We start from the raw sequence: 27366 nt of genomic DNA on the forward strand, positions 1-27366 counted from the left end.
CGGACTTCTAAGAACAGTTCTTTCCTAGTTAATCTATAAAGTTGGATACAATTACGATTTTAAAAGTACGATCAACTTTTAAAAGTACAATTAACATTTAAGCTAATTGTATGTCTATTCTGCAGGGGAAATATTCCAATCAGAAGAAATATATATGCGTATGGTACATGTTCATGCACATATAATTATAGAGACGTCAATAAACCAAATAAACAGAATCTAAAAATATGAATGGCTTAATGTATTAATACGTTAGTCAGCTAATAATAGCTTGCATATGAATTTAGTTTTATGGCCACTTGGAATGCTGACCTATGGCAATAAAAAATATATCCCTCGATTGTTCCTGAACTTTCTACTCCTTTCAACTGACAATTTCCCCTGCGAAGTGCAGACTAGTTGACTCGCTCGCACCCAGACGAACTGACTGGAATGTTCTGGCCCTTTCTCGCAGGGAAATCTCGAATTTTCCCCTCCCGGCGACTGAGTATAAATAGCGGCGCAAATTTCCCAGCCGCTACATTTGAAATCAAACAGCCAAAGTGAAAACACTTCAGCAAACGAAAAAGTAAAGAAAGCATTTCAGAGTGACAGTTGAAAACTGAAAAGTCTTTACCAAGTGAAAAAGCATAACTCCAAAAATTAAATTAAGTGAAAACTATCCATAAGAAAACGCAGCCAAGTTTAAACCAGAAAGCAAGAGAAACAGCCAAGATGCCAGCCATTGGAATCGATTTGGGCACCACGTACTCGTGCGTGGGTGTCTTCCAGCACGGAAAGGTAGAGATCATCGCCAACGACCAGGGTAACCGTACCACCCCATCGTACGTGGCCTTCACGGACTCGGAACGCCTCATTGGAGATGCGGCCAAGAACCAGGTGGCCATGAACCCCAAAAACTCGGTCTTCGATGCCAAGCGTCTGATTGGACGTCGTTTCGACGATTCCAAGATCCAGGAGGACATGAAGCACTGGCCGTTCAAAGTGATCAATGACAACGGCAAGCCAAAGATGAGCGTTGAGTTCAAGGGCGCGGAGAAGCGCTTCGCTCCCGAGGAGATCAGCTCGATGGTACTCATCAAAATGAAGGAAACCGCAGAAGCCTATCTGGGCACTACAGTGAAGGACGCCGTCATCACTGTGCCGGCCTACTTCAACGACTCGCAGCGCCAGGCAACAAAGGATGCTGGCGCCATCGCTGGCCTCAATGTGCTCCGCATCATCAACGAGCCTACGGCGGCGGCACTGGCCTACGGCCTGGACAAGAATCTGAAGGGAGAGCGCAATGTGCTTATTTTCGATCTGGGCGGTGGTACCTTTGACGTCTCCATCTTGACCATTGACGAGGGATCTCTGTTTGAGGTGCGCTCCACGGCCGGAGACACCCATCTAGGTGGCGAGGACTTTGACAACCGATTGGTTACCCACTTTGCCGAGGAGTTTAAGCGCAAGTACAAGAAGGATCTGCGCTCCAACCCACGCGCACTACGTCGCCTTCGCACGGCAGCCGAACGCGCTAAGCGCACCCTTTCCTCCAGCACGGAGGCTTCGCTGGAGATTGACGCCCTGTATGAGGGACACGACTTCTACTCCAAGGTGAGCCGCGCCAGATTCGAGGAACTGTGCGGTGACCTCTTCCGCAACACACTGCAGCCCGTTGAGAAGGCACTCAATGACGCCAAGATGGACAAGAGCCAGATCCATGACATCGTGCTGGTTGGAGGCTCAACCCGTATTCCGAAGGTTCAGAACCTGCTGCAGGGTTTCTTCGGCGGAAAGAGCCTGAACTTGTCAATCAATCCGGACGAGGCGGTAGCATACGGAGCAGCCATCCAGGCTGCCATTCTGTCGGGTGACAACAGCAGCCAGATCAAGGACGTCCTACTAGTCGATGTTGCTCCACTCTCGTTGGGTATTGAGACCGCCGGCGGGGTGATGACCAAGCTGATCGAACGCAACAGCCGCATTCCGTGCAAGCAGTCCAAGACCTTCACCACATACGCCGACAACCAGCCGGCGGTGACCATTCAAGTGTTTGAGGGCGAGAGGGCTTTGACCAAGGACAACAATGTGTTGGGCACCTTCAATCTGACTGGCATTCCGCCCGCACCCAGAGGAGTGCCCAAGATCGACGTCACCTTCGATTTGGACGCTAACGGTATCCTGAATGTGACCGCCATGGAGCAGGGCACTGGAAACGCCAAGAACATAACCATCAAGAACGACAAGGGTCGTTTATCGCAGGCGGACATTGATCGCATGCTTAGTGAGGCGGAGAAGTACGCCGAGGAGGACGAGCGCCATCGCCAGCGGATCGCCGCCCGCAATCAACTGGAGAGCTATGTGTTTGGTGTAAAGGAGGCAGCCGAGAATGGTGGCGATCGCATCAGTGCCACCGACAAGAGCAGCATTCTGGAGCGCTGCAGCGAGGCGGTAAAGTGGTTGGACAGCAACAACACCGCCGAGAAGGAGGAGTACGAGCACAAGCTGAAGGAACTGACCCAGTTCTGCAGCCCCATCATGACCAAGATGCACAAGGGAGGTGGAGACGGGCAGCAGGCTCCAAATTGTGGACAGCAGGCGGGCGGTTACAAGGGTCCCACTGTCGAGGAGGTGGACTAAGTCGAGCAAAGTCCGCCTATGTTGATCTCATAACCAAAAATACTCAAATATCTAAAAATATCTTAGTTCCAATATGCTATTAAGCAGTATTAATAAATATTATTTACGACTTGCCAAAGCACATAATTGTTTATTTTTAAACGTGAGTAATCGGGTTGTTTGGGGAACTGGAATAAACACTCCAAAATATTGAATTATGCATATATTCGCATAGCAATATTATTCACTTGGGCAGACCTTCTCGTTCGGCCCAATCCAGCCAAGATCCCTGGTAGTTCTTTACATTCTTGAATCCCAAAGCGGCTGCAGCTTCTGCAGCCTTAAGGCTCCTTTTGCCAATCTTGCAGTGGAATATAAGCTCCGTATCTGGCTTTGGCTTTTCCCTGCCATATTTGGATTTGAAAAGCTGCTCACTGGCCGCCAATTCCTGGCTCACCACGCCCAGAGGAATGTTGATGCTGGCGGGGATCTGTCCAGTTTCCTTCAGCTCCTCCGGCTCCCGGACATCGATGAGCAGTTTCTGTGGTTCGCTGGGCAGTTTCTTGACCACATCGTAGTCCACGACTCCAATTTGAGGAGCTTGACTGCCGTAGAAACGCTGGAGGAGATTGCTTTGAGTGCTCCTGGCGGCGCTGAGCGGGATCTGGGATCTGGCGACCCTCAAGGCCATCATACAGTGGCGCATCATCATTTTAATGTGCTTTATAAACAATTAAATTCACAATAAATAACAATATTACGTAAAATCTCAGAGAACAACAAATGAATGCCGGCTGTCAGCTGTTCAACCCAATTCACCTCATTTGTACAGTGTGGTGAGTTTAATTGGCGCGCACTTTTTAAATTAATGCCAAAATCATTTCTTGATAAGAATATGGGGTGATGTGCTAAAATAAAACCAATTCTTCATGTTTTTTTATTCATAACGAATGACTTTAATTAATACTTTTATTAAAACATTTACAGCACTGAAGGCGGCATATTCAAAATCCCCTTATTGATGGCCCTAAAGCCGCCGACGCAGATGCTCGGTTCGCAATCAAATCGGTTGCCATGGCGAATAAATAACACTCACGTACTTCGTGTGTGTCAAGGCCAGGAACCAAATCACCCGTCAACGCCTGATAAGTTCGGCGAACAAGATTCCCGGCGTCCGGGCTTGATTGAATCAATTAAACGGAATGGATTGCGATCCCGGATTCTGCGCACATGTAAACACTGGGTGGCGCAAGGCATAGACGACTGGTCTGGCCATGTTGTCGTCGGCAGCGGCACGCGCTCGTCTAACCAGACTGGGTTTGGTTAATTTTCAGGTTCACTGATAGTGCGGCATCCGGAAAGGAGGTTAGTGTGAACCCCCCGGGAGAAATATTTGGCCCGATAAGCTGGCCACTGACACAGACTTAGTCTTTCTGAATCCTCGGCGACGAGGGGTTCAACGACTGCGTTTCGGCCCGGTATCACTTATCAAAATGCCCCCTGATAACGCCCCACCTCAACATCGGTGTTCCAATTAAGACGCGCGTGCCTGAATGAGTTAATTGATGGTTTTTTGTTGTTCTCAAATATATTTCGAAGTTTATTGTATAAAATATAGCTTATGACTACTGAAATGGCAACAATACACAGAGTTAGCTTCGCAGGATGTTCACAAAATACATTTGCCTAGGACACGAGCGTCTGATGCTAATACAACAAGTGATGTGAGCAGATGGAGGTAAAGGACTTTGCACTGATACGGTACACAATTGTGGCTCCTATTTTCATTTGGAGCCGGCGATGTGGCCAAGGGACTCGCCAACGCGTATCTTCTGGCCGGCGATAATATCGAATTTGAAGTTCTTTGGCGCCTCGAAGAGCAGGACAATGGTGCTGCCCATGTTGAACTGGCCAACCAGATCCCCCTTGCCGAACTCCTTGGGCGCTTCTGTTATTTCCTTGTTCAGGACCAGTTCATCGTACTCGTAGGTGCTGGGCGGATGTTTGCCGACATTGAATCCAGTCCATTGGTTCGTCTTTAGATCGGCATCTATGTAGATTTCGACGGAACCCACGTTAGTGGCACCCACGGCGGTGTAGGAGAAGAATCCGTGCTTCCACTGTCCCATGTACAGCACACGTTCGTTGAGGCAAAACAGACCTGGCAGCCAGCCAGCAACTTTGGGGCTCACGGACAGCAGTTCACCGGAGAAGTGACGACGAATGGTGGGCTTCCAAGCGGTGGGCGAGTGGAATCTGTGGTAATCTCCGGGAGCCAGATATATCACGCACTGGTACAGCTCCGTAGAACCATCGCTCTTCTTTTTGAGGGCCTGAGCATAGGAAGCACCGGAGTTGGCCTGCTCCACAGTCTCCAGTGGGCCAAGGAAGTCCTCGATGCTGTAGTTCACACCCTTGACCTGCTCTATCAGCGAGTCCGAGGCGCTGCCAAAATGTAGAACCTTACCATCGGCGGGAGAGACTAGTGGTGCCTGCTGATCGATGACACGAGCGCCCTCCTTAAGTGGTCTTGTGAAGAATTCAGCCAAACTATTGTAGTGCTCATACTCCGGATACATGGCCTCGCTCAGATTGACGTTGAATGTGTTGGAATACCATCCGTAGACATAGGGACGCAGACTCGGAGGCAAGTAGCAAGCGGCCAGCCAGCCCCAGCATCGGCTAATTATGCGCAGCGGCAGGGAGCAGTATATTCGCGACTGGAGCTCGGACGCTGTCCGTGGTTTTCCCTCCCGTTCGCAGCGATTCTTCTGCAACTGCCACTCGATGGCGCCGAACACACAAATGCCCATTGGAGCCCAACGCAACAGGAAGCCCGTCCAGCGCGAGAGTAAATTGCGCCGGATCTGTGCTAACTCCTGACTAGGATTCTGATGCTGTTTATGCTGCGGGCGCCGGTGGTGTAGTGGTGCCTCCTTGGAGGCGGGATTCGAGGAGAACTGGCGCAAATGACGGGCCACCGGCAGACTGGCATTCTGTGCCTGCGGCTGTGGTCCTTTGATGGGCTGTAGCTGAAGCTGAGTAGGCTGATGCTGCTGCTGCACCACCTGTCTGAGATTGCCGGCCTTGAGCAGGAAGCGGCCACGAGGTACGAAGTAGGAAACCATTGTTGCTCTCGCTATTGATAAACGGCAGCCCCCGCCGCACTAATCACGTAATCACGTCTGCCTATATGCCCAGATAAAAATGGCACGATGTGGAACTGGTCTCGGCTTCTGTTTTTTTGTTTCTGTTTGTTTAATCTGGCGCGATAAATTTGGCTGGCTTTTAAGTGCCTGAGCGGCGTAGATCCGCAATTCTAGAGATTCGGTCGGAACCTAGGAACAGTTGCAAAACAAAACACTAGCATTCGGTGAAGGGGAATTTTGGTTCAGTCGGCCCTCTTGTGTCAGAAGTGAAATGTTCGTGGGAGGAGGAGTAGTTCTGGATGCTTCAATTGTTGCTTCCGTATCGCTGTGCTGCCTGCAAGAGACTGAAAGTGTTCCATGGGCCGTCACATGCGAAGAGGCTACAATGTGACCACCGACAGTGCTGCCAGCTTTTCAAAGCTAGATTGTGGGCGACCAAATTCGGGCTGCCCAACTGCTAGAAATTTCGAACTTTATAACGGAATCTTTTCGAAACCTAACATTTTCCTTAGCAATACACTTTATGTAGTTATATGTCCAGCTTTAATTGCAAACCTTTATCAGTCTCAATTTAGTTATAACATCTTTTATGTTTACATTCCTTTCTTGGAATTTCTTCGCTTATCATTGTTTGCGGCTTACCAACAATACAAAGATTGCGAAAGCCAATGTCCTTAACCTTTAATACTTTGCCTAGTTGTGTGATGCCAAATACGTCATTTCACATTTTTAAGTACGACACTTACCCAATTAACGTAATCTAATTAAAACTGATATGTATTGCTTGTTTTTGAAACATTTTTCAACATTTAGCAAATTATTTTGAGGTATTAGGATAAAATAATTGAGATGACAATATAAGTCTTTTGAAATCGTGGTTCTCTTTTGGTACGTTCATTAAACAATAAATCTGTCGAAACTTGGCCTAGACTAGCAACTATTATTTATAAAAATCATGTTCAACTTTTAGCTCTTGTTACTAGCTAATATTTAGTATGATCAACACATTACACTTAAAAAATAGCTAGGCTGGCAGCACTGGCGACGGCACTTCGTCTAATGTTCTTTCGCTTACCAAAACAAACCAATAGCCAAACCCCTCGAGTTCTCTCTTATCAGCGGGAATTGTGGTCAAGGCCTACAGCTCCGCGGCACGCTTAAGCTTCTCCGGCGGACACAATTAGGCAATGTTTTTGTTTAAAACTGGTTTTTTGTTATTTTTTTTTCTTTTTTACTGTCCTAGGTTGTTGTTGGTTGACAATTTACTGTTCGATTAACTGCGCCATTTTTCCACACTCTTTTTCGAAGGGGGTGGCAACTCTGACAGCAGTTGCCATCAGCTGATGAATTATTTGTGTTTTTACACTCGGTGAAAGATTTAATTGTATGCAAAAATCGAAGGACAACAAACAGCAGCGACCATGAGCGAGGCGGAAAAGCAGGCGGTGTCCTTCGCCTGCCAGCGCTGCCTGCAGCCCATCGTCCTGGACGAGCAGCTGGAGAAGATTAGCGTGCACGCAATGGCTGAGTTGTCTTGTAGGTGATGGGTGATATACAATGGAAATCCGTCTAATGATTCAGTCTTTACAGTACCCATCTACGGAGACAATGGTAATACTTTGGATCCGCAGGACGCCAGCAGCTTCGACCACTTTGTACCGCCCTACAGGCTTACGGACTCTATAAATGGCACTGGGTTCATGCTGGTTTCCGATGGCAGAGACAACAAGAAAATGAGTGCCGCTTTCAAGCTGAAAGCGGAGCTGTTCGACTGCCTCTCTTCCAACTCTGAGATTGATCATCCGCTGTGCGAGGAGTGTGCCGACTCCATGCTGGAAATCATGGACCGGGAACTGCGCATCGCCGAGGATGAATGGGATGTATACAAAGCGTATTTGGACGAACTGGAAAAGCAGCGTGAAGCGCCCAACGTCGAGGCCCTAGACAAGGAGCTTGATGAACTGAAGCGCAGCGAGCAGCAGCTACTGTCGGAGCTGACAGAGCTAAAAAAGGAAGAACAATCACTGAATGATGCCATTGCGCAGGAGGAACAGGAGCGAGAGGAGCTGCACGAGCAGGAGGAAAGCTACTGGCGCGAGTACACCAAGCACAGACGTGAGCTTATGCTCACCGAGGATGACAAACGAAGTCTGGAGAGTCAAATTGCGTACTCGAAACAGCAGCTGGACAAACTGCGCGACACCAACATATTCAACATCACCTTTCACATCTGGCATGCCGGCCATTTCGGTACCATTAACAACTTTAGGCTGGGTCGATTGCCCTCTGTATCCGTTGATTGGTCAGAGATCAACGCCGCTTGGGGACAAACGGTGCTCCTTCTCTCTGCGCTTGCTCGGAAGATTGGCCTGACTTTCGAGCGTTACCGCGTGGTACCCTTTGGAAATCATTCGTATGTTGAGGTGCTCGGCGAGAATCGAGAGCTCCCGCTGTATGGCAGCGGCGGATTTAAGTTTTTCTGGGACACCAAGTTTGATGCTGCCATGGTGGCATTCCTCGACTGCCTCACCCAGTTCCAGAAGGAGGTCGAGAAGCGCGACACCGAGTTCCTGCTGCCCTACAAGATGGAAAAGGGCAAAATCATCGATCCCTCTACGGGAAATTCCTATTCCATTAAGTAGGTTTCGAAATAGTAACTATTTTGCGGATAATAATGATGGTTTCTTTACAGAATCCAGTTTAACTCGGAGGAGCAATGGACCAAGGCATTAAAGTTTATGCTGACCAACCTGAAATGGGGATTGGCCTGGGTATCTTCGCAGTTTGTGTCACCGTGATTTTCCTTTCTCTTTGTCTTAAAATGTATATTTATAAATTACCTATATCCTCTTAGTTTTAAATCCAAATCTTTCAAGTTTTAAATAAAAAAGTATTTATATTATTATGGGCTGCTTTAATTTCAGGTAAACGTAGGGGTAAAAAACGTCTTAGTTAAATACTTAATAAAAAAGTTTATTATCTAGTTTTGTACAGCATTTTTCTTTGTTTCTGGTTCCACCTCGCTGTCGTCCGAGTCAGAGTCGGACCCGGAGATGTCATCCCCTATCCAGAGTGTGCCCTTTTTCTTCTTTTTGGCCTTGGTCTTGTCTTCGGCGGGGGATTTCCTTTTGGTGCCACTGGTAGAGGCTTCCTCGACCCCTTTCTCCTTGTTCTCCTCGGCCTGCTTGAGTCCCTCCTCAAAGGCATCGTTAACCTTTTCGGTTAGATTAGCCCTGGCCTCCTCGTACTTGTCATCCTTAAAGTCGTGCTTGGGCACGGCCAGCAGCTTCTCTATTTTTCGCTTTTTCCGCTCCTCGGCCTCTCGTTCCCGCTCGCCCTGCTTTTCCAGCCAGGCGCGCACCCGCTTCTCCTCGTTGATATCTCGCAAACGACGTCCACTCAGGTCGCGGCAAGCCTCGCGGTTGGTAGTCTTTTCAATTTGGGCACCAATGGCGCGAAGCATGGAACCAAATCCCCCTTTGCCACCGAGTTGACGCAGAACGCAGTGAACATCTCCAGATGTAAGTTCTCCTTCCAGGCGCTTGCCATTGCTCACTAGGTAGTAATCCTCAGGTTGCAAATTCTGTAAAATGAAGACTCCATTAGCAAATCTTATGAAATTTATACATAACATACTCACTGTGTTCTCCGCAATCCGGCTGCACAGCTCATCATATTTAATGTGATCCCCACAAGAAATTATATATTTACTGTTTATAAAAATATTTATGCCCATTTCGACAATCTCCCTTTTCGATAACGATTATTATTTCTACTCTGCTTTGTGCTGCATCTGCGCCCGGGATGTGTGTGTTAGAAAGAGAAAGCGGTGATGCAAGCGTTATCGGCTGCCCTAGGGTTGCCCCTTTTTCGATAACGTTACTTAAAATGCCTTAAACTCGCGAATAAAGGTTTGATCTTTGTTATATTACCGCTGAAAACCCATTAAATACTCCTAGGTAAGTAATATTATAACGAATCCGTAACAACTCCACACTTTTTATTACATTTCCCAGCTTGCCGCCATTGCGTTTTTATTTCCCAGCAAGTTGGCAGCCCTGGCTCTCGCACACAAAATCTCATTAATTAGTTCGCATTTTAGACGACGAAGGTAAAATTTTAGCGACGCGTTCTACGTAAATTTGCAGCCCCTAAAAACATTGAAAGTTTCGCAAATTTAATACAAACCGGTAGCGGCTAAACTTGACCGTCAATTGAAGAGTGCGAACAAAGTGCAGAGCAAGTAAAATGCGGTAAATTTACAAACGCAGCCACGTCACAGAGAGCGCATTACAGAAAAAAGAAGAGAGTGCGGATTTTGGCAGCGAAATCCTAGTCTGAACAATGGACGTTAAACGAATGCACTAAAGTGCGGCGGCTGTGGGGACGTTAAATGTTAAGCCAAGTTTTCGGCATCGCTGGTAGGCAGCAGGGTCGGGGCGGGGGCGTGGCGGTCGTTGGAGGCGGGGGAGCGGCATTAAAAGATGGCAGCACAAAAGCGAACAAGATACATACATATACGTTCATATAGCGGCAAGCTGAAAGGCAAATGAAAAGTCCCGCATTCAAATCGCCTTGGTATTGGTATATTGGCATTAGTTTAAATACACTCAATAGCCAAAAGCGAAAAAAAAAGCAAAAGCAAAAAAAAAGTGGCGACTCATGTGAGCAAAACGCAAACAAAAAGACCAGCGCAAGACGCCTCTCTGTGCGTGTGTGTGTGCGTGTCGGTGCTAATGTTTCGGTGTGTGTGTGCGAAAAAGAGACGATGAAAATAAGCAGCAAATGAGCAACAAAAACCACCCCGCCATTCCCTTTTCACCGTCTCTTCAGTTCTGTGACTTTGACTGACATTTTCTATCGCCGCAGTCGTCGCAGAAATAATCAAAATCAAGTTTAGTGCTATGCAAATTAAAATTTGATTTCGCAAAGAGCGAAGAACAAGAACGCAAATCTAATGCAACCGTGTGTGTCGCCCGCCCGCCGGTTTCGCAAAATTTCCCACATCTTTCTCTTCCTTTTCCCTGTTTTTCTTTCTCCTCATTTTGTTATCGACGGTCATTCATCTTCTAGTCGATTTTCGACGTTCTTCTTTCGCCCTCTTTTCGTTGGCGTGCCTGAGTGTGCGTTTGTGTGTGCCGTGCGTGAGTGGCCCAAAAAGAATTTGGATAATGTGAATACAGAAATTTATTAATTATAAACTAAATCATTTTGCAAGGTCCGCAAATTCGTTGCGAATGAATGGCTATTGTCAATTGTTGGCCATTCGCTTTGTTATAAAGGCAGGCAGTCTCTGTTCCCTGCCCTTTCCCACCCCCTCTCTCTCTCTCTTTCTCTCGCGCTATGAAGATAGCTCACTCACTCTCCCCGTGTTTTTTGTGTGCGCCAGTGTGTGTAAGCGTGCGTCTGTGTGTGCGTGTCCCTGCACTGCTTTGCCGCCTTCTTTGTTCCCCGCATGCGAAAAGGAGGCGGGGCGGGGTAGTCGATTTATATCCATATCATTTGCGCCTGTTTTAAGGCCCACCGATCATGTGCCATTAGACCTTGTCCCACTCTTCCGGTTATCAGCCCACAGCTAACCCAAATTTACCTCTCTCTTTTGCAGCAGCAGCGATTCCAGGGGTCAGCTTCGAAACCCGAAAACTTCACTCAACCTGCGAACTTTCACACTGTTCAACATAGCTAACTAATTTTTGTACTAAAAAGCAAGAATAAGTAGTTGCAACCAAGTATTCATATGTACATTTATACAATCCTGTATATTGGAACGGACAACTATTTATAATCACACAACATCATCCGGATAATCGATTGATCAAGGATCGAGCGATTCTGAAGTACCAAGTAGCGTACCCCAAGGAACCCCGAATCCCAGGCCCCGAGGAAAGGAAGTCAACCGATTATAGACATATATAAGGCGACTAATCGTATATTCCAAAACACTCCATTAGCGTTTAGTTAGGACAGATATATTTATACGTATACATATAGATGTTTAACGAAATTTTCAATTAGGCGCCAGATTAGGAACGAAGTAAAGCAATAAACGACGAACCTCAGCGTTAAGCAAATAGTTTTACCTACCTAAATTGAGCATATATAGTTTATATAATCCAAATAATCAAGCCAAGCCGAGAGTGAGTCGAAAGTTGTAGAAAATCAAAGTATTCAAATCTCTAGCCGAGTTCTCTGTTAGCAGCTAGCACCTATTAGATTGCCGCAAAGACACCTGTTTCATTAGCAGATACTTATTTAGATTTTGTACGTAGCTAGGAACATAATCTGAAAATTTTTGATACATCCCCTTCCGATTAATGCGGCCAGGTGCAGTTGTTGCAATTCCGGTCCGAGTGTAGAGTCAGTAGAGACAGTCGCTGTAGTCTAGTGTATAACCCGATCGAAACCACAGTCCCGGGACATCCGACAGCCATGGATGAGTCGCAGCCGAAGACCCTGTACGTGGGCAACCTGGACAGCTCAGTGTCCGAGGACCTGCTCATTGCCCTCTTCGGCACAATGGGCCCCGTCAAAAGCTGCAAAATCATTCGTGAGCCGGGCAACGATCCGTATGCCTTCATCGAATATTCCAACTACCAGGCAGCCACAACAGCCCTGACCGCCATGAATAAACGCCTATTCCTCGATAAGGAAATCAAGGTAAGCTGATAACCTGCTCTCTTTAGTTATCACAAAGTTTCTGAACATGTTTCATTTCTGAAGACTCATTACTTACTTCTTTTACCACATATTTTCCCCACGCCAAAGCCCTCATGTTATTGTTAATTAGACACAAATTAATTGATTACTTATTAAACGAATGCTCTTCGCAGGTCAACTGGGCCACCAGTCCCGGCAATCAGCCGAAGACAGACATCAGTTCGCACCACCACATATTCGTGGGCGACCTCAGTCCCGAGATTGAGACAGAGACGCTGCGCGAGGCTTTCGCTCCATTCGGCGAGATCTCCAACTGCCGCATTGTGCGCGACCCTCACACCATGAAGTCAAAGGGTTACGCCTTCGTGTCGTTTGTGAAAAAGGCGGAGGCAGAGAACGCCATCCAGGCGATGAACGGCCAGTGGATTGGCTCGCGGTCGATACGCACCAATTGGTCCACGCGCAAGCTGCCTCCGCCGCGCGAACCCTCCAAGAGCGGAGGCCAGGGAGGCGGTATGGGTGGCGGACCGGGCAACGGGTCCGGTGTAAAGGGAAGTCAACGCCACACCTTCGAGGAAGTGTACAACCAGTCGAGCCCCACCAACACCACCGTATACTGTGGCGGATTCCCGCCGAACGTCATCAGCGACGACCTGATGCACAAGCACTTCGTCCAGTTTGGTCCCATCCAGGACGTGCGGGTCTTTAAGGACAAGGGCTTTTCGTTTATCAAGTTTGTTACCAAGGAGGCAGCCGCCCACGCCATCGAGCACACGCACAACAGCGAGGTTCATGGAAACCTGGTCAAGTGCTTCTGGGGCAAAGAGAACGGAGGCGATAACTCGGCCAATAACCTCAATGCCGCAGCTGCTGCGGCAGCAGCTTCTGCCAATGTTGCCGCCGTTGCAGCCGCCAATGCTGCAGTTGCCGCTGGAGCGGGTATGCCCGGTCAGATGATGACGCAGCAACAGATCGCCGCCGCTACGGGAGCGGCGATACCCGGCCAAATGATGACGCCCCAGCAGATTGCAGCGCAGTATCCATACGCGTACCAGCAGATGGGCTACTGGTATCCCCCTGCGGTATGTATTACATTCCTTTAATATGCAATGACCTAATTGATTGAAACTAACTTTTTGCGTTCCTGCAGGCTTATCCCACAACCCAGATGCAGACGCAGTACATGCAGCAGGGCTACTATCCCTACGCCTACACTACCAGTGCTCAGCAAGCGGGAGGAGTCCGTAAGTATACCTTTCTCAGCTCCTGAATAATCATGACCTTGGCTTAATCAGCTTGCATACAATTTTCAGCGGCTGGATACCGCATGGTGCCGCCGAATGTGGCATGGGGCGTGCCCGGAACTGTGGTGCCCGGTGTGACGGCCGCCGCAGCATCCGCGGCCGCTGCAGCGAATGGATCACTTGCCCCCCAGATGATGTACAGTGCTGCGATGCCACAATACCAGACCCAATGAGCTGAGATGTGACGCCAGCTTCGACGCCGTTTGCAGCATCCGGGAAGTCGCCCCCAGCCGCAGCCACAACCACCTCTGCTGCATCAGCTTCCGCACCTGCAGCAGTTGCAAGCGCATTACGCACGTTTAGGTTACGTACAATACCGAGTAGTAGCTAAATCGGAACCGCTCCTGGCCATGCCGTTAACCAGCAGCAGCAGCCACATTGACGGTGGCGATGTATCTGGAGATTAATAGGATGCGCGTGAGTCCAGATTTGAAGTTGTGGCTACGGTTGCGGCTGACTGCGGTGGACGGAAGCGGAATCGGGGGTGGTATAGCCCCCCAAAGTCGAAGGTTAAGGCGGTGCGTGGAACTCAACTTCAAGTGATCCACGCCGGCGACAACTGAAAGAACATCAACTGAAAAGCTCCGGGCGATGGGCGGGTAGCTGTAACAATCTAATCCAATCTAAGTACGTGTTAAAATAATTTAATGATTTGTAATTTAAGCAGATATAGGCGTATAAACGAAACGGAAACAAAATAAACCGAATGAGAAATTCAACAAAAACAAACAGAACAGAGAAAATGCTAATTACGCGCGACAGAGTTTAACAAAAAAACAAAACAATCGAAACAAAAAACGTGACAAAGCAAATTGTAATTGTAACTATGTGGAACATGTGTCAACGAAAACTGAAGACGGAAAGGGTAGTGTCAGTAGGATGAAAGGAAAGCCACAAGCAAGCCGAATGCAAAAAAAAACAAGAGGAAAAACAAATTTAGTCACTAAGAGAATGTAAATTCGAGCATACATATTGTATATTTCCAATGTGGAAAACGAAATGCGATATAAATATGTAAAATGTAAAATAAAGAAGCAAAAAAATATATAAAACAAGTGAGAAAACGAACAGACGCTGTTTTTAAATTGAGATAATGAATTGAGGAGAAGTGCGGTTTAAAAATTAAATGTATATAAAGAGAGAGGATCTAGGTGGTTATTACTACAATTCTGGTGGAGTCTAAATATATTTTAAATATTAATAACTTCTGCAATCGTGCCAAGAAAATAAATTAGGAGTAAAACAAATATTCATGCATGAATTTTATAGCTTCGACATTCTCTAGTGAAACGCAGTTTTATTGCGAAACTAGTTTTCATGAATGCTTATTCTTTCGCTTACTTTCTCTTCATTTAAATGCACCTGGTGATGTCAGCAGTTGGTCAATTCTCAATACACTACCAATGGCTTCCAATTGTATAGTTTTTTTTTGGGCATAACATTATTTTAGATAAAGGATGAAGTTTTTTGAAATCGATTTTATTTAGCGTACTCTATAGATTTTGTTTATGTATATAGTTGTATATGCATGTAGTTTTGGATCTGTGTTTAGTAACTAGTCATAGAACTCAAATTCCGGGTGGGCGAGCTGCGTAGAAGCTGGTTCAATGTGTCGCGATAAGCGACGGGCATGTGCGCGGGTGTAGATGTATCTGATCGATCTGATAACACCAGATCCATACGCACCTGCTAGGTACATCATTTTTTGGGTGTGTTACTAATAGTATAGGTGAATCGGAGACGATTGTATTTATGGCTGTAGGTACATAGATTGAAACAAATGAACTAAACTAGACTAACCATACGGACAGTGATACTATTAAAACTTAAATACGATTCTGCGCTGGTAAATGTATCTTTGTGGGTGTGTATAAGTATATCATCGGTCTTAGGTCTACGCTTACTTCTAGATTACATGTAGCTTGTGGATGGGCACTCAATGTACAACAAAAATATGCTCTATAGTTCAAGGATACAATGGAAGTAGTTGTGAACTTCTTGGGACGCCTGTCTTACAAAAAATAGCTACGGAATGTTTCAAAAAACTAGTTTATAAAGCAATTACTGTCATAAACAAAAATAGGGCGAATCTACTATTCTAGCAACTCCATTGAAAAGTACAGATATTCTTAGAAATATATTATGTTAAATGAGTATAACGATAATGGAGCTGCATGACAAATGTCGCACCACATGGACATGGTGGTGAAACGACGCAAAAATACAATATTCTTAGGCTAAAACACAAGAAATAGATGGGAAACAAATCATATTCAATAATTCACTGGTAAATACAAATGTAACAATGTTTGTGAAACGAAAACTCTACTGATTGATTAGAACCTTATGGGCGAGAAACATGGGTCACATAATCAAAACTAGTGCAACGAGAATTGGTTGCGTTCTGAGACTCACTTCACAGCTGCTCCACATTGGTATAATGGAGGAGGGCAGGATCACTGGCTAGAACAGACTAGATGGTTATGTCGCCATAATCTTGCGACCACTTCTCGTACGAGTTGAGGCTTTGTGGCGCCACCGAGCGCCTGATGCGCTTAAGAGAACTGTGAAAGTCCTGCTCTGTAATCGCACGCATTGCACTGATGTCCAGACACTTCACTTGCTCAACATTCAACTCTCGAATGGGTTCCAAAGCGGCGTCCTTGGCCAGGGCCGTTAAGTCGGAGCCCGAGTATCCGTCCGTCATCTTTGCCAGGCGGCGCAACGCCTCGGTATCCAACGGACTGCCTTGCTTCTGCAGCAGTCGATTGAGGAGCAGCTCGCGGGTCTGCTCGTCGGGCAGTGAGACGTAAACGCGCTTTGTAAAACGACGCAGGGCGGCCTCGTCCAATTCCTGCGGCCGATTGGTGGCGGCCAGCACCACGATTCTATCTCCGTCCGGATTTCCAGGCAGCCCATCGAACTCCACCAGAAACTCGGTCTTCAGGCGACGCGATGCTTCATGTTCGCTGCTGCTTCGCTCGGAGAGCAACGAGTCGACCTCGTCGATGAAAATAATGGAGGGCTGCATGTGACGGGCCACGGCAAAGAGTGCCCTTACCAGTTTCTCACCATCCCCCACGTACTTGCTGGTCAGCGAGGCAGCCGAAATGTTCAGGAAGGTAGCACTACACTCAGTAGCCACGGCGCGTGCCAGCAGGGTCTTGCCATTTCCGGGAGGACCAAACAGCAATAAACCCTTGGCCGGTGCACGAAGTCCTAACAAAGGAAGACGGAATGGTTATGGTGACGGTTGTTGGTCGCAGAATAACCAACTTACCCGTAAAGAGTTCCGGTCGGACGGAGGGTAGGATGACCATTTCCTGAAGAGCCTGCTTGGCCACATCCTGACCGGCAATGTCAGTCCACTCTACTTTGGCCCCACCTTCGACGATCTCGTCGAGTATAAGCTGCACTAGCTTCTGCTCCACTCCTTTCACACTCACCACCGGAGTGCTGGCGCCACTGCCACTGGGTCCGTTGTTGTTTATGGGAGTCCGCGAACGCTGAGGCGGCGTATTGCGCCCAGAAGACTGTAATATGCAGCATTTAGTGTAATTAGTATTTTAATTACTATCCGAGTAGTATTTGCCAAGTGCAATATAAGCATTTACAAATTTGGTTTACTTATCAGATACTCACAAATTGGCGCCGAACGGCGGGAGGCGTGGCAGCCGTCTTGGCTGGTTGCCTTTGGACTGCGCCTACGGATGTTTTGGAGCCAAGGTTGCGGGGCAGCGTTTGTGATTTGTTGGCTACGGCCAAGTTGACGGGTCGTTTGGATCCAATCGTTAGTTTTCGGCCAGATGCTGTGAAAGAAAAAAGCACAATCAGAGAAGCATAATCTTGAAGAGTCTACTCTTTTTAAGGTTACAATTTGGCCAATCGAAATAAAAAATTGTAAGAAAATCAAGTGCCATGTGAGGTGATAGGGATTGACTGATCGATCTGCATTTGCTCGCTTTGCGCTGGCGTGTGAGGATCTTGTTGGGTGCGCGTTAGCTGGTGAGGAACTTACCAGTGGGTTGGGCACTGGCGGTGGCTTTGGGCCCGTAGCCACTACTGCGCACCCTTAGCTTCATGGGTTCGTTGGTCATTCCCGCCAGCATGGGCTCCCTGGTCCTCTGCGGCTTGCTTGGCGCCTGCTCATTCTGCTTCTCCTTTAAGGAGAGACGCTGCATTTGCAAATCCTGCTCACGCAGAGCTGCGCGCCGGATGAACACGTGCGTATGGACAAAACGGAGGGGACAACAAAAAAGCGGGGTAAACGTGCAAAATGAAATAAACAAAAAATGAGGTAAACAAAAACTATGTTTCAGGGGTATAGGAAATATGACCGCTCACTCACCTAGAAAATGGAGACGATCCCGCGCCATCGAAAGGTTTGTCTGCATCTTGTCATGCAGGCGCTGGGCTCGATCCCAGACATCACCCCGTCCACTCCAGCAATCGACAGCTATGCCATCCTCCAGCTCCTTGATACCCTTCCGGTAGAGCTCAATTGCCAGCTCTTTGTGACCTGGAATAATATAATAATGATATAATAATATTTAATAACCTTTACATGGCCCGTCAAGCTCGCTTTCCTCTAATAAATAGTTTCTATATATAAAAATGAAATGTTTGGAGGACTACCACTCAATAAATGTCCATCAAGGCAGACAACCCCTTCTCCTGCTGACATTTGGGGCATCCATTGTGCGCGCGTTCTGGCTTATTGATTCTCACACTCGACAGACAACAAAAGCGGCTAGCGGGCGATGACTCATTGAGCATTGAGCACTCGAACTCGAACTGGAGCTGCCACCCCCGACGCTGTCACTCACCTTCGTTCTCCTCATCAATTTTGAGCGCCTTGGAGATGTACTCGAAGGCGCGTCGATGGTGATGCTTCTGCTTGGCCAGCAAGGGATCGCCGGGACCAGGTGAATACCCTCCTCCCGGACGATTTGCGGCCATCTCCAAGGGTTGAATGGGTCTGAAACGCTGTGGCTGGTTGGATAACTGCTGCTCCTGGCCGTCGGCGTCACGATTTAGCTCCGAAGGATGGTTCAACGACTGCTGTTGCTCCTTGGAGGAATTCTGCACCACGATTTCAATATTACAGTCGCGTCGATGCGGACGGTAAATCACTTTTGTGCTGGCACCGTAAAGGTAGCGAAAAATACAAAACAGCTGATAAATCAGCGAGCGCAGAACGTTGAACAGAAAGATGATGGGGAACGAGACGACATAGAGGTTCTGCTTGTGCACGGAGGACGAGTAGCCGCCGTACGTATGATGGTGGCCGCTGCGTGGGGAGCACGTAGTGGGGGTCAGGTCATCTGTGGTGGTGGTGTCGTCGTCGCCGTCGGGTGAGCTGCCCGGACTACGGCGATTCGATGAGGAGCCTCCACCGGCGGCAGATGAACCGCAGGCGACAACGGCAGCAACGTTTGAGGCGCTCGACGAGCGGTGCGTGGACTGGCGACCACCGACGCCTCCGCCGGATGATCCTGTCGCGCTGCTGGACTTTATTGGCGATTTGGTGCTGCTGCTGCTGGCGCTGGAGGAGGACGACTGGTTTTTAGTGCGTACCATCGATATCGATTCCGCGCTGTCTGCGCGTCCAGCACTCCGGCCCCCGCTCTCCTTGCCCTAGCCCCGTGAAAGTTGCACGGGGAAGTTATCCTTTAAGCCAAAGAGGTTGGCCGTGGCACGCGTTGGTATCGATGCCGCACAAAAAACAAACAAATTCTCGAATATTATTGTTGTACGTCGTTCGAGCCAGTTCTCATTTTGCTGATATCCGAGAGTACTGATTTTTTCTCCGCACTTACAACTCTCCCGACGTTGAAAATTGAAGCTAAGCTCTGGAGTCCCAGCCAGTGCTGCCCAACTATCGATTACCAAATCTGGCGGAAATAGTTATGAAGCCAGAAAAATAACAATTTCAAAGTTTAAGTGGTGGGATGTAACGCCTAAGATATAGGTAGGAAGATTTTCAACAATGTGCAATATTGAGTCAGTTTTAATTGAGTTAAGTTCGATTTAATGTTCTGTTTATAGTCTTCATTTACTCTATATCCTTTTTTAAGTGTAAACTTGTTGTGTCCTTTAAAGCATCCTTAACGGTTAGCTGCTTCAATGGAAAAACGCTATCTTGGCATCTCCAACAGATCCAGCTGTCAGTAAAGTTGCCAGACATTTTCGGATTCGTTGTTTTTAGATGGCAAAATTAAAATTACTTGGTCAATTTCAAGCTACTGATAGAAAACACATTTTAGAATTGTTAAATTCTTAGAATTTGAGCACAATTGCCAAAAAAAAATAGGGGAAAAACATCGCATTGTTTTGCGGTCGCCCGGTGTGGCAGCCCTGGCAGCTGGGTTGCGATATATCGACCTTGGTACACCAACTGCCATCCCCATCACTCTCTGGGTTGTTTTTTTTTGCGTTTTTGCATAACAAAATCTGGGAATTTCGGCTAAAAGCGCCAGCGATCTCTGACCAGGAGAGCACGAGAACAGGAGCGGCACACCTCACTTGGAGAGCAGTCGGAATGGGACAGTACACGGCGTCGCAGCGCAAGAATGTAAGGATACTGCTCGTGGGCGACGCCAGGGTGGGGAAGACGTCGCTGATTCTGTCTCTGGTCAGCGAGGAGTATCCGGAGGAGGTGCCTCCTCGGGCCGAGGAGATCACCATTCCGGCGAACGTGACGCCCGAACAGGTACCCACCAGCATCGTTGACTTCTCTGCCTTGGAGCAGTCGGAGGATGCCCTGGCCGCCGAAATTAACAAGGCGCACGTGGTGTGCATAGTTTACGCCGTGGACGATGACGACACATTGGATCGGATCACCTCCCACTGGCTGCCGCTTATCCGGGCCAAATGCAATCCCTCCCTGGACGGCGAGGGTGATGCCGAAGCGGAGGCGGAAGGAGATGTTCAACGGGAACCCATTCGCAAGCCAATCGTTCTGGTGGGTAACAAGATAGACCTCATTGAGTATTCCACCATGGACAGCGTGCTGGCCATCATGGAAGACTACCCTGAGATTGAGAGCTGCGTGGAGTGCTCTGCCAAGACACTGCACAACATCTCCGAGATGTTTTACTACGCCCAGAAGGCTGTGCTGCACCCGACTTCACCCCTGTATATGATGGAAGAACAGGAGGTAAGTGCCTCCATTGTAGATCATAGGTCTCATCTATATCAATGCGCAATAATAAAACTAATAAAACTCCTCATTTTCAGCTTACATCCGCCTGCAAGAAGTCGCTGGTGCGCATCTTCAAGATCTGTGACATTGACGGGGACAATCTTTTGAACGACTACGAGCTGAATTTATTCCAGCGACGCTGTTTCAACACACCCCTCCAGCCGCAAATCCTTGATGAGGTGAAGGCCGTTATACAGAAAAATGTGCCCGATGGCATATACAACGATGCGGTCACCCTAAAGGGCTTCCTCTTCCTACACTGCCTTTTCATTCAGCGGGGGAGGAACGAGACGACCTGGGCGGTGTTACGGCGCTTTGGCTACAACGACCAGTTGGAGATGTGCCACGAGTATCTTAGGCCACCGCTGAAAATACCGCCTGGCAGCAGCACAGAACTCTCGCACCGTGGTCAGCAGTTCCTGATTGCTGTGTTTGAGCGCTATGATCGCGATGGCGACGGAGCCTTATCACCTGAGGAGCACAAGATGCTCTTCAGCACATGCCCGGCTGCACCATGGTCCTACTCTACCGACATTCGCAAGTCCTGCCCGATCAACGAGACTACTGGATGGGTGACACTGCACGGGTGGCTCTGTCGGTGGACACTGATGACGCTGATCGATGTGGTCAAAACAATGGAGTATCTGGCCTATTTGGGCTTCAATGTTCATGAAAACGACAGCCAGTTGGCGGCCATTCACGTAACTCGAGAGCGTCGCATCGATTTGGCCAAGCGCCAAAGCAGTAGGTCCGTATACAAGTGTCATGTGATTGGACCAAAGGGATCAGGAAAGACTGGAATGTGCAGGGGTTTCCTAGTGGAGGATATGCACAAACTAATCGGAAAGGAGTTTAAAACGAATGTGGTTCATTGCATCAACTCTGTGCAGGTATATGGCCAGGAAAAGCACCTCATCCTGCGCGACATCGATGTAAGGCACGCACTCGATCCCCTCCAGCCACAAGAAGTCAATTGCGATGTTGCCTGCCTGGTCTACGACTCATCCAATCCCCGTTCCTTTGAGTATGTGGCCCGCATCTACATCAAGTATTATGCGGAGAGCAAGATTCCAGTGATGATAGTCGGCACCAAGTGCGACATGGACGAGCGTCGGCAGGACTACCTTATGCAGCCGTCGGAATTCTGTGACAAGTACAAGCTGCTACCTCCGCATCTGTTCAGCCTAAAAACCAACAAAAAAGAACTGTATACCAAGCTGGCCACGATGGCAGCGTTTCCGTGAGTACACCTTTTGTGATCCACTGTTGGGTGCTTCTTTTGTAAGCTAATACGGCTAGCCAAAAGCAGTGAAATACTTTTAAAGCATCAAGCCTTTCAAGTATTTCACTTTATAGTAGTTTTAGATTGCATCTAACATTCGGGATTAATGGTTACTTATCTTATTATCTTCTCTTTTACCCTTTTTTTTGTGTGATGGTTGGTGTCTGTTTTCTGTGTTGTTTGATGTTTGTACACGTCGACGGCTTCGCGGATATGCAGTCGCTTCCAGGCCGCCTGGATACTGTTCTACAAGCACAGGTTGGTACAGCTGTGGGAGTCGGCGTAAGTGTTACCATTTAAACTGAACTTGTTACTAATGTCAGCCTTATATTTGTTGTTCCATCTGCCACGGTGCCCGTACTACTTCCTTGGGGCGCACAGATTCCCATCCATAACCGCTTGATTAATGTGGTGTGCGGCAGCTTCCTGTAGTTCTTAGTTTTATCGTTACGCTACCTTTTAAAATCCTGCCTCTGGTTTATCAATTCTAATTAAATTCCTTTTTCTCACAAGCAGCCACCTGAGGCAATTCGGCCTGATGACGGAGGACCCCAAGCTGTGGTGGAAGGCGGGACTGGGCGTGGCTGCAGCTACCATGCTGGGATTTATAGTCCTGAAAACAATAAGTGCTGCCGGAGCCCACACCCGCTAGATGAACCCACTAGGTTAAGAGGACGGGGTTAACACACAATTACCACAGACACGTTAATGTTGGACAAATTCATGTAACTTATTTATTATTTACTTGCTTGGTACTGTAAATCCAAATTTATTGTTACGAAAACTAAAGCAAACCATGAAAGGGACACACGCCGATGCTCGCATTCCTGACTTGTAAATACACTTGCCAAGTTCACTCGCAGGAATTGAGCTGGAGCAGTGGCCAGTGGAGCACATTGCGTATGTTGCATTTCTATTCGTATTCTAACTTACTTAAACCATGTACTCTCTGATAAGTCAAGTAAGGTATTGTTACCAGCATAATCGAGTAACGAAACAACCAATATCGTGCATAGCTGATAGTGATATGTACACGTACTGCGTTCTATATAAACCAATATATACTACATCTAGAGAATCACCGGGTTCGGTGATATCGCACTTTTGTAAATACGCGCAAAGCCCCTAGTATGAGCAATAAACCTATCTATATGTGTGGATTGGCATATAGCAATATTTAATGGCACTCGATGTTTTAGTCATTTTGTTTTCCCAAAAGGACAAGTTTATTTCAATCTGCATGATGAGTTTGGCTAGCTACCGCCTCAATCATTATTAAATGTTCCACATAAGTCATTCGGTTTGTAAAAGCTTTAATAATAATTTATCTTACTATAATTGAGTCTGTACATGACTCTGGCTTGTCGAGGTCTCAAATCATACAGCAAATACTATGTTAATCCTACTTTTGTATTCCATTGATCGACGCTGCATTGGCAGAAGCAGGCGACATGCAGTTGCCATCTGGATATCGCTTTTGGAACTGCGTAATAAGCTCCGGATCCACCAGTCGTATGCCATCCAATTGGTTTCCGAGGGTTATCCAGTTCGGTTGGATGTTGTGCGGACGCCCAAAGAGCTCGATCTTGCGGGTACCCGGGCTAAGACGCTCGATAATGCCATAAATCTCATCCGGTTTGTGAGAGGTGGCCCGCACCTCCGCCACAATCACATCACAATCGAGTCCTCGGTTCAGGTTTGTGGGATTGCCCTTCATGCCCACCAAGCAGTGCTCTTTGCCATGGTTTAGCCAGTGACCCGTACGTCCAGTGCGAATAATCCGCTGCAGTTGGTTGGTCTTTACCCAGATGAGTTCGTCCACGCGCTCATAGCCCCACAACTTGAGGCAATCGCGGCCAAGTTCCATGGCTCGTCCTGTGACCCATAGAAAGATCAAGCCGTCATCCTGAAGGGCCGGCACGCCCAGCGCTCTCATTTCATCGTCCGACATTGTGCCGTAGGGCAGTTCCATGTGAATATCCCAGGGAGGATCGGCCATCACCACAGCAAACTTTCCCAGCACCGTCATGTCTAAAAACCGCAGGTCGCATTGAATCCATTGCGGCGGATAGAGCGTGCAACTGGAGTCTACGCTGCGCTTGAGGCTCAATTTGGTTTTCACATCCGTCGGCTTGTTTGTGTTTATATGTGGCAGGGTGTCCACCTCATAGTGCACGTACTTGCAGGTGGCCATGTGAAAGCAGGTGTTAAGGAAGCTGCAGTCCCCCAGAGATTCGTCTGTGTGAGCCTGGATGATCTTTTTGAAATGCAGTTTGGTACACTTGTCTGTTGTCTCACTGCCGGAAGTATCACTGCCATCGGTGGATTCCTGCGACTCGGCCTCGCAATTGTTTATAGCTTCCGCAATGATTTCTCCATCCTCCGCTGCAGTTTCTGTCTTGGGTACCTTTCCGCTAACGCTCTCGCCCGCATCAACATCCGTGTGAAGCTCCTTCGCGTCTCTTCGTTCTTGTTTCTTCTTGGCCGCCATCTCGGCGGTGGCTTGTTGGGCCTTTAGGCACTCGACTTTTGTGCCGTGGGAGCAAAACTCCATGACCTGTGCTCCCCCGTGGGACTTGAACTTCTCAGCCACGGATCGCTCTTTGGCTGTGGGCTTGGTTAGCAGCTCAAGTATCTCCTCGCCCACCTGCTTACTCTGCTTTTCGCGGGTGGAAGGCATTGACAGCAGCATCATAATGTCGTCCGGAGCATCCAGACTTGTGGACTCTTTACGTACTGCATTGGTTTCCAGTTTTATTGTCTTCTCCTGCGGCTGATCACCATCCTCGACTTCCACTGTAAAAGCAACAACAAATTATTTTGTCTTACAAAGAAAGTAGTATTTTATGCGGGACCCACACTTCCTCTTGGCCTCCTCCTCCTTTTGCTGACACGTGTCGTTGGTGTCCTCCAGGATCTCCTTTAGCTCCTTGGGCTGCACAGAGATGATTTCGCAGCCAGCCTCTGTGCCGATGGTCACGTTCCTAATTACAATGGCACCCTGGTTGGCCAGTTTGCCTAGTATAAAGTTCACCATCTCCAGGCTGCTGCCGGCTATCTTTTCCACCACCTGCGTGGAAACGATGGGCAGGGCCAGAGAGCAGGAACTGAGCGTCTGCAGCACCTCCTTCTGTACCTCCAGGTCAGCCTCGACTGAAAATGCAGAAATATATTCGTGTTTGTGGTTCCAACTTGTTGCCATTGCCGGTGCTCACCAAGTTCCTTTTTCGGATTCGTCAGATCCTCCTGAATGTCCGAAAGGATCTCAATGCGCTCCTTCTTTCGCTTTTCCAGCTTCTCGCGAAGCGTGTTCCGCTTTGTCTTAAGCGACTTTATGTCCCACGCGTCTGCCATTGTTTATAATTTGCTGCCGGCCTATGGTAAACAAAGTAATTTTTTTTTACAAAGGCTGGCAATGTGACCGTGTTAACATTGCAGGTAAAAACGTTACATTAAAATACTAAACTAAGGTAATCTACATCTACATTTTACATAACTGAATTGAAATTCTGGTGTCCACCCTTGAGAACTATAAAAGGGTCAGTGTTGGAAGTAGGCTAGCTCAAAATTTAAATTCAAATACTTCAAAAGAAAAAACATATCCTCCTAAATATTTATAATCTTGTTTTTATGATATATTGAAACACACCGTTGGGTATTTATTGATTGGTATATATGTTTTTTCCTGTTCCGCCCAGTTGATATTTTCAAGGAATCCGATCTGGCCACACTGCTCCGCTCCCCATCGCAAAAAGCGGAAGCTGCGACATCGTTGCTCCGCAACATTTTGTCCAACAAAACGTGCCGAAACTCATAAATATTTGATGAAAACCGCTCCAATCGTAAATAATAACCAAATCAGTTTCATCTGTGATCGAATCGCGATAAAAACGCGCGCGAGTGCCGAAGAGAAAGAGAGCGAGTGCCGCCTATTGCCTACTCCCCGAAATTCGTGGCGTTTTCTTTTTTGTTTATGCGCGCAAGAGAGAGCAAAGCATAAAGTGCGCGCACACACACACCTACACACGCGTACACAGAAGTGGGGATTTGCGAAAATTTAGTCAATGTGTGTGTGTGCGCATAGCATTTGCACACATTGTTATTGTTGGGGCGAGACACAGAGAGGGCGACAGAGAGAGAGCTAGAGCGAGAGAGTGAGAGTAAGGCAGCTAAACGGGGGCCAGATTTATAACGCGACACTCGCATTTTTACTCTGGAGCATGACGGTTCTTTCGCGGCACTTTCGACGCGATCCAAAGCTGCAGCCCAAGCAGCAGCAGCTTCCGAGTCCGTACCGAAACCAAATCCGATTCCGATTGCTAGTCGACAGCAGCCGAAGAGTAGGAGCTGTCTAATCCGCAACAGATTCGCGGCGCGTACATACATATTGATTCAGTGCGAGTGCGATTGCAGTTGCAGCGCGCGCCCCATCACAACAACAAGAAAGAAAGAACAAGAGGAAGAAGAAAAAAACACACCCCCACCAACCACCCCTCGTTTTTCACTGTGTATACTACAGCTTTTCGTTTCTTTTTTTAAGGCGGCGGCACGCCCTTCCCCAACGTGCGTGTGTGTCCGTGCGTGTGTGTGAGTTTGTATGTATGTATTGGCGGGATAACCCAGAAAATCGACAAAAACTTTCGAAATATTAAATTGTGAAAACTATCAGAAAATCAGAAAAATTATGTGCCTGGTCGACATATATTCCCCAGTTTGCATCGAAATAATGTGCAACCCAAGTACATAAACAACAGTTTAGAACACACCTCGTGTACACGAAAATAAAAATACCTTGCGACGAGAAGCAGCAAAGAAACAACATGAAGATGGTCGATAAGTCGTCCAAGCTGGTGGATAAATTTGCCGTAATCAGCGGCACCGGCGGCAGCGGAGCCGGAGGCGGTTCGCTCAATCTGCAAGGCGGCGGAGGAGGCGGTGGCTCCGGCGGAGGAGGAGGTGTCTCCGGATCTGGTGGCATCTCCGGCACGGCCGGCTTGTCCGCCGGAGGAGGCATGACCACTGGCCAGAAACCGGTGCCCATGAAGCTATTCGCCGCCTGGGAAGTGGACCGAACGCCGCCCAATTGCATCCCAAGGTGAGTGTAAACAAATTTCACTCATGTATGTACATAAAAAATGCGATGTAGTGACAGTAGACACCCAGTAGCTT

General features: G+C 47.8%; 10 protein-coding genes across 21 annotated transcripts in view; 5 read left to right on the top strand and 5 right to left on the bottom strand.

The window, feature by feature from the left end:
* The first annotated feature begins 511 nt into the window (after positions 1 to 511).
* LOC120452623 (heat shock protein 68) lies at positions 512 to 2743 on the top strand. Its single transcript, XM_039636929.2, has one exon. It carries the CDS (start codon positions 715 to 717, stop codon positions 2620 to 2622), a length of 1908 nt encoding a protein of 635 aa, XP_039492863.1. The 5' UTR covers positions 512 to 714; the 3' UTR covers positions 2623 to 2743.
* Positions 2725 to 3407, bottom strand: LOC120452629 (rhodanese domain-containing protein CG4456). The gene has a single exon (XM_039636938.2). It carries the CDS (start codon positions 3311 to 3313, stop codon positions 2846 to 2848), a length of 468 nt encoding a protein of 155 aa, XP_039492872.1. The 5' UTR covers positions 3314 to 3407; the 3' UTR covers positions 2725 to 2845.
* Positions 3408 to 4170: 763 nt separating this feature from the next.
* Positions 4171 to 6997, bottom strand: LOC120452625 (phosphatidylserine decarboxylase proenzyme, mitochondrial). 2 transcript variants are annotated; one of them, XM_039636934.1, is made up of 2 exons: positions 6826 to 6997; positions 4171 to 6084 (listed from the first exon to the last, which is right to left on the bottom strand). In XM_039636934.1, the coding sequence occupies exon 2, from the start codon at positions 5727 to 5729 to the stop codon at positions 4386 to 4388; it is 1344 nt and encodes a 447-aa protein (XP_039492868.1). In that variant the 5' UTR covers positions 5730 to 6084; positions 6826 to 6997; the 3' UTR covers positions 4171 to 4385. The 2 variants fall into 2 exon arrangements, with proteins under 2 accessions (XP_039492868.1, XP_039492869.1); XM_039636935.1 differs by having other exon boundaries at positions 4171 to 6094.
* Positions 6998 to 7016: 19 nt separating this feature from the next.
* On the top strand, positions 7017 to 8652 carry LOC120452627 (beclin-1-like protein). Its single transcript, XM_039636936.2, has 3 exons — positions 7017 to 7286; positions 7341 to 8388; positions 8443 to 8652. Exons 1-3 carry the CDS (start codon positions 7172 to 7174, stop codon positions 8546 to 8548), a joined length of 1269 nt encoding a protein of 422 aa, XP_039492870.1. The 5' UTR covers positions 7017 to 7171; the 3' UTR covers positions 8549 to 8652.
* LOC120452628 (replication stress response regulator SDE2) lies at positions 8648 to 9690 on the bottom strand. Its single transcript, XM_039636937.2, has 2 exons — positions 9391 to 9690; positions 8648 to 9333 (listed from the first exon to the last, which is right to left on the bottom strand). Exons 1-2 carry the CDS (start codon positions 9484 to 9486, stop codon positions 8731 to 8733), a joined length of 699 nt encoding a protein of 232 aa, XP_039492871.1. The 5' UTR covers positions 9487 to 9690; the 3' UTR covers positions 8648 to 8730.
* A 63-nt stretch (positions 9691 to 9753) lies between these two features.
* Positions 9754 to 14779, top strand: LOC120452624 (nucleolysin TIAR). 3 transcript variants are annotated; one of them, XM_039636931.2, is made up of 5 exons: positions 9754 to 9861; positions 11356 to 12407; positions 12581 to 13489; positions 13558 to 13651; positions 13703 to 14779. In XM_039636931.2, exons 2-5 carry the CDS (start codon positions 12180 to 12182, stop codon positions 13882 to 13884), a joined length of 1413 nt encoding a protein of 470 aa, XP_039492865.1. In that variant the 5' UTR covers positions 9754 to 9861; positions 11356 to 12179; the 3' UTR covers positions 13885 to 14779. The 3 variants fall into 3 exon arrangements, with proteins under 3 accessions (XP_039492865.1, XP_039492864.1, XP_039492867.1); XM_039636930.2 differs by having other exon boundaries at positions 9798 to 10003; XM_039636933.2 differs by having other exon boundaries at positions 9802 to 10003; positions 13721 to 14779.
* Positions 14780 to 15437: 658 nt separating this feature from the next.
* LOC120451779 (spastin) lies at positions 15438 to 19574 on the bottom strand. 2 transcript variants are annotated; one of them, XM_039635722.2, is made up of 6 exons: positions 18538 to 19572; positions 18060 to 18230; positions 17730 to 17915; positions 17354 to 17520; positions 16992 to 17244; positions 15438 to 16930 (listed from the first exon to the last, which is right to left on the bottom strand). In XM_039635722.2, exons 1-6 carry the CDS (start codon positions 19289 to 19291, stop codon positions 16185 to 16187), a joined length of 2277 nt encoding a protein of 758 aa, XP_039491656.1. In that variant the 5' UTR covers positions 19292 to 19572; the 3' UTR covers positions 15438 to 16184. The 2 variants fall into 2 exon arrangements, with proteins under 2 accessions (XP_039491656.1, XP_039491657.1); XM_039635723.1 differs by lacking the exon at positions 17730 to 17915 and having other exon boundaries at positions 18538 to 19574.
* A 360-nt stretch (positions 19575 to 19934) lies between these two features.
* On the top strand, positions 19935 to 23383 carry LOC120451780 (mitochondrial Rho GTPase). 5 transcript variants are annotated; one of them, XM_039635724.1, is made up of 4 exons: positions 19935 to 20870; positions 20951 to 22155; positions 22417 to 22479; positions 22711 to 23383. In XM_039635724.1, the coding sequence occupies exons 1-4, from the start codon at positions 20253 to 20255 to the stop codon at positions 22847 to 22849; spliced, it is 2025 nt and encodes a 674-aa protein (XP_039491658.1). In that variant the 5' UTR covers positions 19935 to 20252; the 3' UTR covers positions 22850 to 23383. The 5 variants fall into 5 exon arrangements, with proteins under 5 accessions (XP_039491658.1, XP_039491659.1, XP_039491660.1 ...); XM_039635725.2 differs by having other exon boundaries at positions 19936 to 20870; positions 22714 to 23383; XM_039635726.2 differs by having other exon boundaries at positions 19936 to 20870; positions 22417 to 22455.
* Positions 23384 to 23493: 110 nt separating this feature from the next.
* LOC120451781 (N6-adenosine-methyltransferase MT-A70-like protein) lies at positions 23494 to 25612 on the bottom strand. Its single transcript, XM_039635730.1, has 3 exons — positions 25413 to 25612; positions 25057 to 25350; positions 23494 to 24993 (listed from the first exon to the last, which is right to left on the bottom strand). Exons 1-3 carry the CDS (start codon positions 25549 to 25551, stop codon positions 23600 to 23602), a joined length of 1827 nt encoding a protein of 608 aa, XP_039491664.1. The 5' UTR covers positions 25552 to 25612; the 3' UTR covers positions 23494 to 23599.
* Positions 25613 to 25901: 289 nt separating this feature from the next.
* LOC120451778 (phosphofurin acidic cluster sorting protein 2) overlaps positions 25902 to 27366 on the top strand; it is a 33838-nt gene continuing 32373 nt past the window's right edge. Inside the window, exons 1-2 of one of the 4 annotated variants that reach the window (XM_039635717.2) lie at positions 25902 to 26039; positions 26738 to 27292. In XM_039635717.2, coding sequence (XP_039491651.1) covers positions 27018 to 27292 — 275 coding nt within the window. In that variant the 5' untranslated portion in view covers positions 25902 to 26039; positions 26738 to 27017. Of the gene's footprint in view, positions 26040 to 26393; positions 27293 to 27366 lie in introns of those variants that run through there. The other 3 variants (XM_039635719.2, XM_039635716.2, XM_039635720.2) reach the window with 3 other exon arrangements.

Source organism: Drosophila santomea, chromosome 3R (assembly GCF_016746245.2).
Source record: "Drosophila santomea strain STO CAGO 1482 chromosome 3R, Prin_Dsan_1.1, whole genome shotgun sequence".
NCBI lineage: Eukaryota > Metazoa > Arthropoda > Insecta > Diptera > Drosophilidae > Drosophila > Drosophila santomea.

Coding starts and splice junctions, on each gene's coding strand:
- LOC120452623 (XM_039636929.2), top strand. CDS start 715: ATGCCAGCCATTGGAATCGATTTGGGCACCACGTACTCGTGCGTGGGT.
- LOC120452629 (XM_039636938.2), bottom strand. CDS start 3,313: ATGATGATGCGCCACTGTATGATGGCCTTGAGGGTCGCCAGATCCCAG.
- LOC120452625 (XM_039636934.1), bottom strand. CDS start 5,729: ATGGTTTCCTACTTCGTACCTCGTGGCCGCTTCCTGCTCAAGGCCGGC.
- LOC120452627 (XM_039636936.2), top strand. CDS start 7,172: ATGAGCGAGGCGGAAAAGCAGGCGGTGTCCTTCGCCTGCCAGCGCTGC. Junction 7,287..7,340: donor CGCAATGGCTGAGTTGTCTT/GTAGGTGATGGG, acceptor CAGTCTTTACAG/TACCCATCTACGGAGACAAT. Junction 8,389..8,442: donor GGAAATTCCTATTCCATTAA/GTAGGTTTCGAA, acceptor GTTTCTTTACAG/AATCCAGTTTAACTCGGAGG.
- LOC120452628 (XM_039636937.2), bottom strand. CDS start 9,486: ATGGGCATAAATATTTTTATAAACAGTAAATATATAATTTCTTGTGGG. Junction 9,334..9,390: donor GCCGGATTGCGGAGAACACA/GTGAGTATGTTA, acceptor TTCATTTTACAG/AATTTGCAACCTGAGGATTA.
- LOC120452624 (XM_039636931.2), top strand. CDS start 12,180: ATGGATGAGTCGCAGCCGAAGACCCTGTACGTGGGCAACCTGGACAGC. Junction 13,490..13,557: donor GCTACTGGTATCCCCCTGCG/GTATGTATTACA, acceptor GCGTTCCTGCAG/GCTTATCCCACAACCCAGAT. Junction 13,652..13,702: donor TCAGCAAGCGGGAGGAGTCC/GTAAGTATACCT, acceptor TGGCTTAATCAG/CTTGCATACAATTTTCAGCG.
- LOC120451779 (XM_039635722.2), bottom strand. CDS start 19,291: ATGGTACGCACTAAAAACCAGTCGTCCTCCTCCAGCGCCAGCAGCAGC. Junction 17,521..17,729: donor CGCCAGTGCCCAACCCACTG/GTAAGTTCCTCA, acceptor TTTCTTTCACAG/CATCTGGCCGAAAACTAACG. Junction 16,931..16,991: donor CCGACCGGAACTCTTTACGG/GTAAGTTGGTTA, acceptor TTCCTTTGTTAG/GACTTCGTGCACCGGCCAAG.
- LOC120451780 (XM_039635724.1), top strand. CDS start 20,253: ATGGGACAGTACACGGCGTCGCAGCGCAAGAATGTAAGGATACTGCTC. Junction 20,871..20,950: donor ATATGATGGAAGAACAGGAG/GTAAGTGCCTCC, acceptor CCTCATTTTCAG/CTTACATCCGCCTGCAAGAA. Junction 22,156..22,416: donor GCCACGATGGCAGCGTTTCC/GTGAGTACACCT, acceptor GCGGATATGCAG/TCGCTTCCAGGCCGCCTGGA.
- LOC120451781 (XM_039635730.1), bottom strand. CDS start 25,551: ATGGCAGACGCGTGGGACATAAAGTCGCTTAAGACAAAGCGGAACACG. Junction 25,351..25,412: donor GAATCCGAAAAAGGAACTTG/GTGAGCACCGGC, acceptor CTGCATTTTCAG/TCGAGGCTGACCTGGAGGTA. Junction 24,994..25,056: donor GGAGGAGGCCAAGAGGAAGT/GTGGGTCCCGCA, acceptor TTGCTTTTACAG/TGGAAGTCGAGGATGGTGAT.